Raw genomic sequence first — 14,417 nt, 5'->3', positions numbered from 1 at the left:
TGTTGAAATCGATTGGCTTTAGTTGACAACATTATGTATTCTTAGGAGATTAAACACAGAGGGTAGTAGGTATTATAGAATTAATCTGTATTAATTCACCATCTGAGCAGCACCAGTGAGAGTAGTGGGAGATGAAGAATACCATGGATCTCTGTAAAATGAGCAAGGGGAAGACGTGCTTGGTAGTTTCAGCTTGGCCCAATGTCATGGGGCACAGATATGCCTAGAAGGGAATATTCCTTTATTTTCCATCTAACAGAGCTAAAGAGATGGCATTGCAGCAAGCCAAAGTGAAGCATCTTCTGTGGGAGGGCTTCTAGCTGTGTAAGATAGTATTACTATATATCTTAGCCTTTCAGTGACTGTGAGATTTATTTATTTGTCGAATCTTATTACTGCCCATCTCACCCACAAAGGAGGGACTCTGGGCAGTTTACAGAAACAAAATTTAAAATTCAATATCAATATTAATACAATAACAGACAATAAAAATATAAAATATAAAAAAATAATAAAATCCAGATGGCTAAAAGTTGATTTAGAGCCTCGTGTAAGACAGTTTGGTGCTCTGTGTCCACTATATGCCATACTGTATAAAGAATGTATTGGCCTGTTTGTAGCACAGAATTTAAAAAAAAAGTGGTGGGGGAGAGCCCAAATGATAATAGTTTGACCAGCAGAATTTGTTACAAGTGGCCTGGTATCCATCTTCCACTGGCAGTGGTGAGGTGTGTGTGTGGGGAAAGCTAGACCTGAATACAGACACCATATTCTGGCCTCCATATTCACCAGGCCTATCTCCAGTTGTAGGCCATTTTAAGAGACAAAGTTGGGTATCTGGAATACTGGTTTTAGGCATTCAGGCTGGTTGAGTTCCAGTGGGTTAGAGCTTCAAAAGAGATAAAGGAGCCCCATAAAACTGTGCCAGTGTCTTTGCTTCATATATAGTTTGAGGACTGCAAATCTTGGTTTAATCAAAAGGATTTTAGCATGGTGGTAATACTTCTCTGGGAGTATTGTGCAATTACTGCCCTGACCTTCTTAGAGCAATCATGGAAGATAACCTCCATGTATTTAAATCTTAAGATTATATCTTTGGTCTCCCGGCAAACACCATGATTTTGGTATTACAATGTTTATGTCCAGATTATCCTCCTTGCAAAATTGAGCCAGAGCCACCAGTGTTCTTCTGTGCCTGCATAAAGCAGAATAGAAATGTGTTTCTTTGCCAGTTTAGGAAGTTAAAGTCTAGGCTCGCTAAGTGACCCACCATAACACTTATGAAAAGAATGAACAGGAGCTGGCCAAGTATGGAGCCTTGTCTGACATACTTACAGGTTAGAATTGTATTTTATAAATGACTTTGGCAGCAAGATTTTCAGTACAGATCAAACTGGAATGGCATCATCCAAAATTGATGAATTTAACAGGACAAGATTTAAATTTGTTTTAATTTATTTTATATCTTTTGTAAGAAAAGTTCAAACTTCTATGAATATGAAAGAGTCATGCTGGATTAAACCAAAACCCCACCCAGTTCAGCCTTCTCTTCCCTTAAGACCAATTCCTCAGAGGACATCAGCAAGATAACATGTTCATGCTCTGGTATTTGGAAAATCGGTCTATTCTTTTTTCTATTAAGTTCGTTAATCCCTCTTTCAAAGCTATCAGCATTACGACTCATAACCAATTCCATTTTCTGAATATGTGCTGTGTAATTTGGGGATAAGAGTTCATTTTCATCTGTACAATCTTGAATTTTTTTTAAATTAGAGGCTTTTAAAAATCATTTGAAATATAAAAGGGACATATTGTTAAGGAAACCTGAACTTACTTCCAAAAAAGACATTTTGAACTTTCATAGCCATATTTATGAACATTATCCTACCTGTCATTTTCTTACCTTTTCTTTTAGGTGTTTTGTTTCTTCTTTAACGTCCTCTTCAAGTTTCTGAAACGTCTGTTGTTTCTCAAGAACTAAATTCTTCTGTGTATTAACCTCATCTTCTTGTAATTTTACATACACCAACAATTTCTCCAGTTCTAATTGAGTATCCTCGGCCTTAAATATATATTGAGAAAGAGAGAAAACTCATCACATCATGAAATAAAATCAGTCAGCACATCAGTTTCTGCTGTACAAAACAAAAAAACCAGCAAGAGTTTCTATAACTGTGAACTTTAATTGAAATCAAAATTATTGACCACAGCAGTGGAAAACAGCAGATATCTAAAGAGTCAGGCTCAATCCTGTCAAGACCAAGTGGCTGTGGACTTTTGGGGTCCCCAGATCTGGGGACATTCCATCTTTAGTCTTGGATGAGGATGCACTCCCCTATTCAAGACTGATGCATAATCTGTGGGTAATCTTGGACATGCTGCTCCTACTTGGAGAGCAGGGGGTAAAGAGTGCCTTTCCATAGCTTCACCTGGCTTCACCAGTTGCATCCATTCCTGGATCAGGAGGCCCTTCAGATGGTTACTCATGTCCTTGGCACTTCATGGTTTAATTACTGCAATGCACTCTAGATGGGGCTGCCTTTGAAAACCACACAGAAGCTACAGCTGGTCCAGAATGCAGCAGTATAGGCAGCGTTGGGAATGCCTTGGAATGCCCATGGAACACCAATGCTCTGTGAATTACACTGGTTGCCAGTGAGCTTCCGGGTGCAATTCAGTGTGCTAATTATAACCTATAAAGCCCTATCTGCCCATCTCTCATGGTTTCTGCCTGTCCAATAAAATCAGGAAGAGTCAGTATACTTTGAGTCCCTTCAATGCCATTTTTCAAGAAAAAGGAAGCCTTTCCTCCCAGAAATCTATGTAGTACCTACCCCGATGATGTTCCAGAAGTCTTTACAAACTTGGCTGCTTCCCTGGGCCTTAGAGTAGGGTGTTTGAGGCACTCTGTTGGTGGTCGAATTCTTTTTTGGGGGGTGGAATATATGGGATATGGTTTTCCAGATGCTTCAGATGTTTTCTTTATTGTTTTTCTGTTTTAAAAACTGTAAGCTGCCCAAAATTGTTCTGGAGTTGGGTGGCCTCTAAATCTAATAGTAATGCTTTTAAACTGCCACACATTTTCTTACCTTTTTCTTCAGCTCGTCATGAATTTTTGAAGTCCGAGAATCTGTGGCTATGACTTTTCCTTTCAGTTCTTCTACCATTTCCTTCTGTTCTCTGAGTGAATTATTAGCCTCCCTCAGTTGTTCCTGCAGTTCCAAATTCTTTAACAAAAAATAAAGCCACACTCAATCAAGTCGACCACCACATTTAAATTAAACCCATATCCAATAAAAACTACCTCCCCAAAGGGGGCAGCAATTGAATTCTTACCGCTGGAACAAGCCGCTCTATAGTCTCACCCAGACGGTGGACAGTTTGAGTCATGTTATCCTTCTCAGCTTGAAGAGCTTCTACCTCTGCTCTCAGACGCTCTTTTTCTTGGCTGATGCATTTGACATCTTCTGCAGCGCCCTGAAGCTTCTGAATCAGCTCTGCTTTCTCCCTCTGCAGGGCTTCCATTTGACACTCAGGGTTAATCTTCAGCTCTTCTGCATCATTCACGCTCTCTACATTCTGCTGGTTCTCCTCTTCTTTCAAGTGGAGCAGTTGCTGCAGCTCAAAGGAATTATGTTCTAGCTGTTGGATCTGAAACATGATTTTTATGAAGAGGAATTAGGCTATTTTGCATTTACTCCTGATTATTTGCCAGTAAACAGAAACCTCTGATTTTTGCCTCACCTAATGACCGTGAGATTCAGTTAACGGCGGCAACCAGGACTGCAGGGATTGCTGTCACTAAGTGATGTGGTCGTGCTTTATGACCGCATCACTTAGTGATGGAAATTCCAGTCCCAATTGCCATCGTCAGTCAAAGACTACCTGTAAATCTTTTCCGTTTTTCTAAGTAATTCATCTTCAGGGAACCCATAAATATTTCATCACACAATACGTCATTGATTCCAAATGGAAATTTTTATTTCCCAGCTCCATTTTCTATAAAAGCGGTGGAACAGATAAAGGAAACTACCTGTGAAGAAAAGGGAAAGCATTTCTGATCCACATACCTTCACCGTAATCTTCTGCTCACTTTCCTTTACTGCTCCTCTCTCAGACTGGAGAGCTTTGCATTTCTGCTGTAGGTAATCTTTTTCCTGGGTTAGAGCTCCTCTCTCTTCTTCTCTGTTCAAACGCTTTTGGATCATTTCCAGCTTCTCCATCTTTTCAGCCTCAGGGTCAGAATCCCTAGTCTTTAATTCTTCTTGTACTTCTTCTAACATCTCCTGTTGCTGCTGGACTGCAAAGAACTGTTCTTCCTCCTCCAGCAACGTCTCCAGCTCTTTCTGTTTATCCTGCAGCTCTTGTATCATACCAGATAGCTTTAATTAAGCGAAAGAAACATAATAAATGCTTGGTGAAAGTTCCTTATGGCTGTTCCAAGTCAAACTCATTTTGTTACCTAACCTGTCACTTTCTTTCTTGTGGACCTTTTTTCAACCAGGAATACAGTGTGGTCTTAAACTTCCATGCTTTCGATTCTTTTACTGCAGATGATAAAAGAGATTTAATCTGTCCTGCCAGGAAGGATAGCAAATGGCTAGAAGCTGCACACTTCATGAGTCCTTCATGACTTGCCATTTGGTGCAAACCTTAAAAATCAGCAGCACTGTTTTCCACCATTTTCAGGGAGACGTCAGTGTGTGCCAGTATATAGTATATTCCTCCCAGTTGGTGGGATGAGGACAACAGTATGTTGGCTTGTAAGGGAGCCTTTATTCTAGAGATCCTAGCTTTAGCAGAAGAGCTTGAACGTATTTGCCATAAAATGGGATTTTGGTTGTGCTTGTGGCTTACTAGCCAAAATTGGCCAGTATTGTCCTAACCACAAGCAGGGAATGCTGCACGTGAGTTAGGAATTAGGCTAGTAATATAGCCTACACTTTCTGGTATTTTACAAAGAAGTATTAAGCCTTAATCAACCAAACCTATGATGGATGACAGATGGCAGTATCTGTGGGCCCATCTCGAATGCAAGAGGATAAAATAGTAAAGAGCATGAACTAATGCATGAAATGAAAGAAAGGAAAATAGGTATGACATGTATCTGTAAAAGGAAGAGAAACCAAAAGGGCGGTCTGATTTTGCAGAGTGGAATTGATGAATGTAGGCAGGAAAATTAGAGTATAGAATTAATTGTGAATGAAAAGTCTAAAATCTATGATTTGGTGTCACTTAGGTTGTTGTGGGTATACATAAAACCCATAGGGTGGTGATAGTTGCATGTTATGGAATGGTGATAATGGAAGAAATGATGAGTTTTAGAAAAAAAATCACTGCAAAAAATTAGGGCAAGACAAAGATGCATGTGAAAGAAAAAGGTAGTTGCAAAGAATGTAGTCAAAAACCAGGCCTGCAACTAGGGTCTGTGTCACCCAGAGCAAACAGGGATTCTGTGCCCCCCACCATGGGTTCGTGAGGTAGGTGTTAGCAAGTTTTATTATTCTATTATACATTAAATTAGTAAAACATTCAGTATACAAATACTATTTTGTTATTTTGGCGGCGCCCCCCCCCCCCAGCGCAGTGCCTGGGGCACCTGCCTCATTTGCCCCCCCCCCCAGTTGCGGCCCTGGTCAAAACAAGCAAGTAAAACAGGCAGAGAAAATTTAAGCAGCAGTGTGACTGGCATTAAAAATAAAAGTGATGAAATTACTGGGGATAACACTGAAGTGAGGAAATGCTGAAAAGAAAAAAATATAGATTTCTATGGGAATGATAGTGATATATTGAAGACTAGAACTGAAACAAATACTATAAATATTAATATCCAAGAAAAAACGGATGAAGTCATAAATACTGCGATAATGTTGAAAAATGATGTTACAGATCTAGATTGTGTAACTGGAGACATGGGCTTGATCATAGGGATGCAGCTTGATTATGGAATAACTAAGCAACTAGTATAACATACTGTATATGCAAAGGGTGCTTCTGTGCCTGAGAATTGGAAGAATGCCATTATTATGAATGCAAAATTACAGGAAAATTAGTTCTTTAAGTATATGAGGCAAAGTATTTGATAGATTTCTAATTGAAAGGGTACAAGGGCTGACAACGAGCAAAATTTGGGAAGTGCAGATTTATGATGGACAGGAGGTTGTATAGACCATATTTTTTTCTCTTTGGCAGATCATTGAGAAATATATGAATATAAGCAAGAAAATTTGTTTATTTATATGAGTAAGAAAAGTTGATTTAGAGAAAACATCAAGTGAATAGTATTGAAATTACAGAATATTTTATATGAATATGAAGGTGAAGGCTGGTTGCTAAATGTGGTAAGAGCAGTATATAGTAGATGTAAAGCATGTGGGAGAACAGATGCAATGCTTAGCTAATGATTCAACTTCTCCCCTTGGTTGCTCAATATATTTATGGATTATGCAGATGCTGTGTTATTGACTGGGAACACAAAACAAATCATATGGGTTCTCAATTAGATAGATTGTATGTTGTGAAAGTTATATAGACTGTATGATGCAAAGCAGACTGCAAGAGGACTATAGTTCTGAAAAATAATGCATCAGAGATCAGGATAGTTGTATTGACAGTTGCAGTAAAACAGTAAAAACTAGAAAAAGTAGATGTAATTGTGTATCTTAGTAAAATAATTACCAAATATGGAAAATGGATAGAGAAATTTTAAGACATGCAAATGCTAATAGAAAAGTAGCAAATGGTATGTGGTCTGTTACGAGGAACAAATATTTATTGAAATAAATTAAAATGGCAGTGTGTAAGCATTTGGTTCTGCCATGGAAACGAGAGTTGGGTATCTCAGAAGAAACATAAAACTAACTTGAATACAGCAGAAATAAGGTACTTAAGTGTGTGTAATAAAAAAAAGGAAGAATCATAAATAAATGGGTGCTGAAATAATGCAGATTGAAAATGAAGTGACTCTAAGAAAGAAACACATTGAGGCACTTTGGACATATGGGGAGAATTAACAAGGCTCAAATTGCACAACAAATACTGTATGAAAGCAAATGGGTTGAGAGGATTGATTATCAAGAAAGTAGAACTCGGACTTCTGGTTTCTAGCCCAGAACCTTAACCACTAGACCATGAAAACCGGCTGGGTGACCTTGGGCCAGTCACTTTCTCTCAGCCCAACTTGTGGCGCACTCCAGGCAACGTGACTTGGCCACGGCTAAATAGTCTACACATCTGGCTGCTGGATCTCACAAGGATTTCCCAGCAAGAAAAAGCAGCATGAACACTGAACTGCTATGCCATACGATTAAAAAAAAAAAATCAAGAAAGTAGTAGTGTACCATTGTGGTTGTCACCTCAAGAAGCATTTGTTAGAAGAAAAAATGCTGGGAAAACAAGCTGGCTAAATTACAAAGATCTGTTAAACTTTAAAGAGGATGAACCTAAACTTAAAACAAGGGAACAGTTAGAGTTGGAAGGTTTTACATGTCACTGGTTTACATATGCACAATTGTCAGAACATTTTAAAGTGGATAAAGAGAATTTTAAATTCATGAACAAAACAACTCAGTTTGAAATGGAACTTAGTATAAACAATGAACATGTTATTACAAAGATGTATAAGATGTTACAAATGAATCTGGAAGATGAATAAGTTAAAGAATGTATGATTAAATGGGCCAAGAATTTTGGATATAATATTATGCTGGAGCAATGGGAGAACATGTGGAACAAAGGTCTGAAATTTACTTTGAATTATAATTTAAAAGAGGATTTTTATAAAACAATGTATCATTGGTATTTAACTCCCAATAAGTTGTCAAAAATGTATAATGGAGTAATGAATGTTTGTTGGAAATGTTCTCTTGATGAAGGAACTTTTTATCATCTTTGGTGGACTTGTGAGAAGGCCACAAGATTCTGGGATCAAATATGTTTTAATATTCAAAGGATTCTTAAAGTGGACTTACAAAAACAAAAACCAGAACTGTTTCTCCTTGGACTGATGGAGAAACAGCCTGAGAAACAACATGGACTTTGCTTTTATATATGATTACAGCAGCAAGACTTTTATATGCACAAAAATGGAAAAATCTACAAATTCCTACAGTGGAATTAGAGTAGAGTGGATGATTAAACTGATGGAACTGGCCCAAATGGCCAAGTTAACAGTGTTAATAAGAGAAAATACTGTGTCTGGATTTAACTCTACTTGGCAACCACTTTTAGACTATTTGCTTGTGTCAGAAAAAAAATGAAGTTTTGATTTTGGGTTTTGATGATTAAGTGGTCTGATTTGATAGAAATATTGTTACTAAGGTTTAAGTAATGGTAAGAGATTATATCTGTATAATATGCATTTATATCTGTGTTGGAGAAGGTTGGAAGTCACTTTCTTTTTCTGTTTTCTATCTAATTCTGCACTTGTATAGTTTTTCTTTTTTCATTAGTTCTGTATTCCATCTTTTCTATTTTCCACATTTTGTTTTCTAACTGTACTTTGAAAATTAATACAGTAGTGATTGGATGGAGTTGGTGAGTTCCTAGAAAGAAAGAGTTGAGAAGTTTAAAGAATAAAAGGCAACGTAGTATGAACGGAGGAATGGACATGTTGGAAGCAAGGATGGTTTGCAAGGACAGAAAGCTGTGGAGAGGTGTGATTAAGGTGATTAAGCTTTATTTCCTTTTTGTTTTCTTACCTTGTGTCTTTAGTTTCTTTGGCTTATTATTTATTGCTCCTTTTCTGAGCTTACCCCAAAAGAAAATATCATGAAGGTTTACTTGCAGCGTCTCCCCTGTTCTATCTACCCATCAAATCCAGGACAGCCATGCTCCAGTTCGAGGAAGAGGGCTTTTTTTGTCATGGTGCATAGTGCATGGTACATGGTGCATACATTTGCTACCTCTGCTACCCACATCCAGCCCTGCCTTCTTATATCATGTTGCCTGCCCATTTGACATAATTGTCATACCCACTGCAATTACTTTGGGCCCCCCCAAATATGCAGCCTCTCCATTGGTTAAATTGCCTGCCCCCATAACCTAAACTATAAAATAGTACTTCCATCAGTTCAAGGTCTACAATAGTGCTTGAATCATAATTAATTGATATAATTCACATTAAAAATTACATTTTGTCAGGTACTTTTTGATAACTTTTAGGGTTTCCATGGATTTGGAGGACATTTAGCCCTTGGCAGTCAGAGTATATACCACTGATCTTAATGTTCCTACACTGAGAAGAAGTAGAACTCAGTGGCCTAAATAGAGCTTTTCAACTGCATGGTATTTACCAATTGATTGCTTTCCAGATACTGATTCTTCTCCTTTTCCAAATCCTCCAGTTGATGCTGCAACACCACCTTCTCTTGCTGAAGAGTGGCAAACTGCTCCTTAATCTGCTGAAGCTCGTTATTGTCTTCTGGCACAATCTCATTTGTATCTACTTCATTTTGATTTTTCTTTACATTCAAGTCTTTCAGATCTTCTGTTAATTTCAGTATCTGCAACGTATAACAGCATTTTTCCCATGTTATTTCAGTTGGAGGAAACAAATGAGCAGCCTTTGATATAAAAGGAAATGTACATCCCAGATCAAGAAACTTAACAAAATTTTTCTTCTGCCAATACATTTCTGTTACAGATACATCTTACCTGTTGTTTTTGGTCATCAATAGTGATCTCTAAAGTTTCTTTAACTCTTAAAATTTGTGTGTCTTTCTCTGCAATGGTTTCTTCAAGTTCTTCAATGCGCTTCTGGTACTGCTTCAAAGAATTTTGGGCATTCCTCAACCCCTCCTGTGCTTCAATGCTCTTTCATAAAAAGATAGAATATATGCATAGATGCATTAGAATGAGCACAAAATGTATTGTGTGGGTGCAAAGTAAGTTTTGTTCTAGATTTAGTTGCTCTCCTGGTGCACGGATGGACAATATGATGTCACATGTGGTACCCCAGGCCTAATTTGCAGCCTCCCAAGAATCCCAAAATCAAGCTATCAAGATTCAGCAACAAAATGGGGAAGGTTTGGTTGAATTTTTCTGGAAAGCATGCATAAAATGAATGTAAGGATGGAAATGGCCATACTCAGCCTCTGTAAGGCAAGATATGCCTTTTATCACCCTTAACTTCCCTAAAAGGCCAATACTTTTGGCTCTGCGCATGGTGGCAGCACTGAATCCAACCTTTGCTGACTCCTAACCCTCCCCAATGAATTAAAAGTTATAAAAGTTCCATCTTTGGTCCTGGACAGGGTGGCACTATCCCAGACAGACCCAGTGCACAATCTAGGGGTCCTCTTGGACTCACGGCTCCTGCTGGAAGAACAGGAAGAACAGCTCCTGCTGGAAGAACACGGTGGCAGCCGTGGCTAAGAGGGCCTTTGCACACCTTTGGGCTGTGTGCCAGTTGTGTCCATTCCTGGACTAGGAGATTCTACTCACTGTCACTCATGCCCTTGTGACCTCCCATTTGGACTACTGCAATACACTCTACGTGGGGCTGCCCATGAAGAGCATTTGGAAGCTTCAGCTGGTACAGAAGGCAGTGCCTGGGTTGTAAATACTGTCAGCTACTCGGCACATGTAACACCTCTGCTTTGGGAGCTGCACTGTTTGCCAGTGTGTTTCCGGGTGCAATTTAAGGTGCTGGTTGTCACCTTTAAAGCCCTTCATGGCTTGGGACAGAGTTTCCTGAGGGACCATCTGCTCCCAGTTGTTTCTGCCCGTCCAATCCGGTCCAGCAGGTTGGGCATGCTCTGGGTCCCATCAGCCAAAGTCAGCTGGTGTGGACCAGGAGACATGCCTTTTCTGCCATGACACCTGCCCTCTGGAACATCCTCCCTCCTGAGATTAGGATGGCCCCGACCGTCTTGGCTTTTTGGAAGGCCTTGAAGACCTGGCTTTGTGCCTGGGCCTGGGGCCCCAAGTATGCGAAGGGCCGTTTCATGGTTGTGCTAACACCGATGGATTTTAAGATGTCTTGGCTGTATTTATACTTAATTTTCTGTATTAATTGTTCGACTGTTTTTTATTATTGTTAGCAGCCCAGAGTCACTGGTCTGAGATGGGCAGCTATATAAATTAACTAACTGATTAACTAACTAAATGTGGCCCACAGCCATAAAGAAGTCACCTGCCCTTTTTCTAGTGTTTCTCTGCCATGTTTAGCTTACTATCAAGATAGTATCTTGTATATCTTCTTTGATTTGATCTCTCTCCTCCTCAAGGGCTTCCTGCTTTTGCTTGAAGTCATTTCTTTCTTGGGTCAAGATTCTTATTTCTTCTTCACCCTTCTGAAGTCTTTGCATGATGTCCAGCTTCTGTGCCTCCTCGGCTTCCATTTCAGACTCCCAAACCTTCATCCGATCTTTGAGCTCTTCCATTTCACTCAGCTTCTGATGAGCTTCATCCAGTTGTTCTTTAAGAGTGAGGAGCTCCTCTTGCTCAAAGTTGTTTGCATGCAATTCTCCATTTTTGCTAGATTGCTTTGATTTTTCAGGAAATTATAGCATATATGTTAAACACAATAAAAGATATCGAAAATGCAGCATCAAAAGTTGTCAGATTTCGCAATCCTATTTTACTTTCTTCTGCAATAACCTTAGAAATGAACTGCTTGCAAATAAATAAAAATCAATTTCCCTCCTCCACATTCTTCTTACACCACCAAATAACTTGCAGATATGTGAGCATATGTAGAAGTGATGCTGTTACCACAAAGACATTCTCTAATGGATTGTAACAACATTCTCTTGAACAACGACCCTCTTATGTACACAGCCAGGGTAGTATAGTGCCTAAGGCACTGGACTATCACTGGAGAGACTTAAGATTCAAGGCTACTAGCAGCCACGTGTAATACCCTGAACCAAACTAGCACCATATTTAACCACTGCTTGAAATTTTAGTATAAAAAATATCAGATGCATAGCATGGCCTGGGAATATACGTGGGGTAATGCTAGGTGTAAAGATACTGATGTTCACAGGGAAGTCATTTCACAGTGTCCTAACAGCCAGGAACCACGCTGAGACAAGGAACAGGTCTCTAGTGTTTTATTGCTGCTACATAACAGGAAAATCCTAACAAACTAAAGAAGCGTGGGAAAAACCCAGACAGATAAACCCCAAAGGTTAAGGCGGGCCCGATCTGTGTCTCTTGGAATGGCTACCTAATTCCTCAGTGCTACGCATGCGCTTTACAGCCTGGATGGGAGCCCCCTGCTCTCCATCCGTACTCATGACACACAGGCTCATAAGTCAGTTTAATTGTCAGTCTGTTTTGCACCCATGATTAATGAATGCTCAGTGTGTTGGGTATAAAAGCTTTAGAAACCCACCCCCTGGCACTGACATGCCATGGTGGAACATTACATACCTGTTGTCTATCCCAGGTTCTTCCCTGGGCCCACTCTGATGCTCTGCTTGCTACTGTCTTGGAAGGGAAATTCAGAAGAGTCCCTTATAATGTCGCCATGACTAGTAAACGACTCGATGGCAACTAACAACAATATGTCCTTGTGGATTGAACACAGTGGAATCCCTACACCATGTTTTATTATGTCAGCTGCCTCTTCTCCATAGATATTAGGAACAGGTACATTGCACCTCTTTTAGTGGACTTCCCAGGATGCATGGACCTTTCCTTATACTCAACTACTGCTGGCTGATCAGTACAATCTTACAGCTCTGGCAGTGGCCAAATTCTGCTCTGCTGTCATTAAAGATCAGAAGCCAAATTCTGATCCAGCAAGAGAAATACTCTGCCCCTGGATAAAAAAAACCCTATCTGCTTACTGTCTTTTCCTTTTCTTTTAGTCGACTTTAAACTACAACAAAAAGCATGGTTTTTCTTTTCCTTTTCTTTCTGTATTTCGGTCTATGACTATAAATTGAAAAAATGAAATAAAATGAAAATACTTTCAGTGAAGGAGAGATTCATTATTTCCTGAGCTAATCACTTCCACTGTCTAACAGCTCTGACCTTTAGCAAGTTTCTCCTGATTTAGGCAATTGTTTGCCATAGGAAGTTTCTTCCTAAATCCTTTCCTTTAGGGCAGCAGCTGATAATGCCATTCCACTTTCTGTGTGATAGCTTTTGAGACATTTGGAAAATAAAGTGAAGCAATAACAACAGTAACAACCAAGAGGTACTCAGATTCTAACACAGTGCTCTGAGATCCCAGATGCAGCTTGATGCACAAACTACAATGGGTCTATTACTTCCTGTAACCTGGATACAATGGATGGATTCATACAATGCTCTAGGTCCTAAGTCTAGATTTAACAAAACATAGTTCCTGTGTTCACATAACATGCTGTGTCTAAAACAAAAACTATGTTGTAGTTTAACATGATAGCATGTATGAACTAGGCTAAGATAACACAATTAGCAGTTCCCATTTTAGCCAAGCATCAATATGCTATGCTACTCCAGCTTATTTCTGTTGATATAGGCAAGATTGCATGGAACTTTTGCAGCTGCTGAATTGGACAGCAAACTGAGTAATTAATAGTGCAAATCTTTCTGGAATGATGTCCCAGATAATAAAGGCCAAGACAAAATAGTTTAATGACTCCAGCCAACCCTTGGCACAATAATGTGGAATATTTGTGAAGGCTGACATGTTAAGGATACAATATTCATAATCCAACCCTTTGTGCAATAATGTATCAGCAGTGCTATATTTAACATAAGCAAGTATGGGCAAAGATAAGTATCAAAAGGCACAACACTTTATTTATTGGCTTATGATATTATAGAATGGGGACTTACCTCTTGGGTCATATCACTGATGGATGCACTGAGGCTGTCATTGGAACAGGAATCCAACTGGCTGTTCATGGATTTCCTTTCGTCAGCCACAACCAAGGATTTCTGCCCCAATTTATCACATGGGTGTCTCAGTTCTTCAGAAGCGGTGGCATTTCCTCTCATCACTTCATCATTTGCTAAATCCAGTTTGGATGTCAATGCCTGAGTCGCTTCATGAACCATTTTCTCCTTTTCCGCAACTTGAGAGAGCAACATTTCTTTTTCTGACATCAGCAAAGCAATTGTCTCAGTTTTTTCAAGAATCTGTTAATGAGACCAAAGTCAGGCATTATGAACAGAATACTGAAGAACAGTTCTTAGTGCCTCTGTTTTGTTTTAAAAGTTGCATGTTAACTAGATAATAACGGAAGATAACTGTTTAGGTTTCTAGGCCTGCTTTTCTAATTGGAATCAGTTTGATGTCCACCCTGTCATTATTGCAAAATGATCAAAAGGCTATATATCATTCTCTTGTTTTAATATTGAAAAAAATCTTGCAGAGACTTGCTGTAGTTTCCTGGCCAAAGTCTACAGCTGTTTTACCACCACTGCCAATCAATCTTGCCTTGCAACAAATTCTGGACTCCCCAATTTTAGCAACC

At 39.2% G+C, this 14,417-nt stretch overlaps 1 protein-coding gene across 1 annotated transcript in view; it reads right to left on the bottom strand.

Annotated features, from left to right (window-relative positions):
* CENPE (centromere protein E) overlaps positions 1–14,417 on the bottom strand; it is a 61,996-nt gene that overhangs the window by 20,958 nt on the left and 26,621 nt on the right. Inside the window, exons 22-28 of the mRNA XM_063310732.1 lie at positions 13,777–14,079; positions 11,175–11,486; positions 9,655–9,813; positions 4,071–4,382; positions 3,337–3,651; positions 3,090–3,227; positions 1,904–2,062 (exon numbers count right to left, since the gene is read on the bottom strand). Coding sequence (XP_063166802.1) covers positions 1,904–2,062; positions 3,090–3,227; positions 3,337–3,651; positions 4,071–4,382; positions 9,655–9,813; positions 11,175–11,486; positions 13,777–14,079 — 1,698 coding nt within the window. The remainder of the gene's footprint in view (positions 1–1,903; positions 2,063–3,089; positions 3,228–3,336; positions 3,652–4,070; positions 4,383–9,654; positions 9,814–11,174; positions 11,487–13,776; positions 14,080–14,417) is intronic.

The sequence above is a fragment of the Candoia aspera genome, chromosome 8 (assembly GCF_035149785.1).
Source record: "Candoia aspera isolate rCanAsp1 chromosome 8, rCanAsp1.hap2, whole genome shotgun sequence".
Classification (NCBI taxonomy): domain Eukaryota; kingdom Metazoa; phylum Chordata; class Lepidosauria; order Squamata; family Boidae; genus Candoia; species Candoia aspera.
Note: the sequence above shows the minus strand (reverse complement) of the source record. Positions and strands in the feature narration are given on the sequence as shown.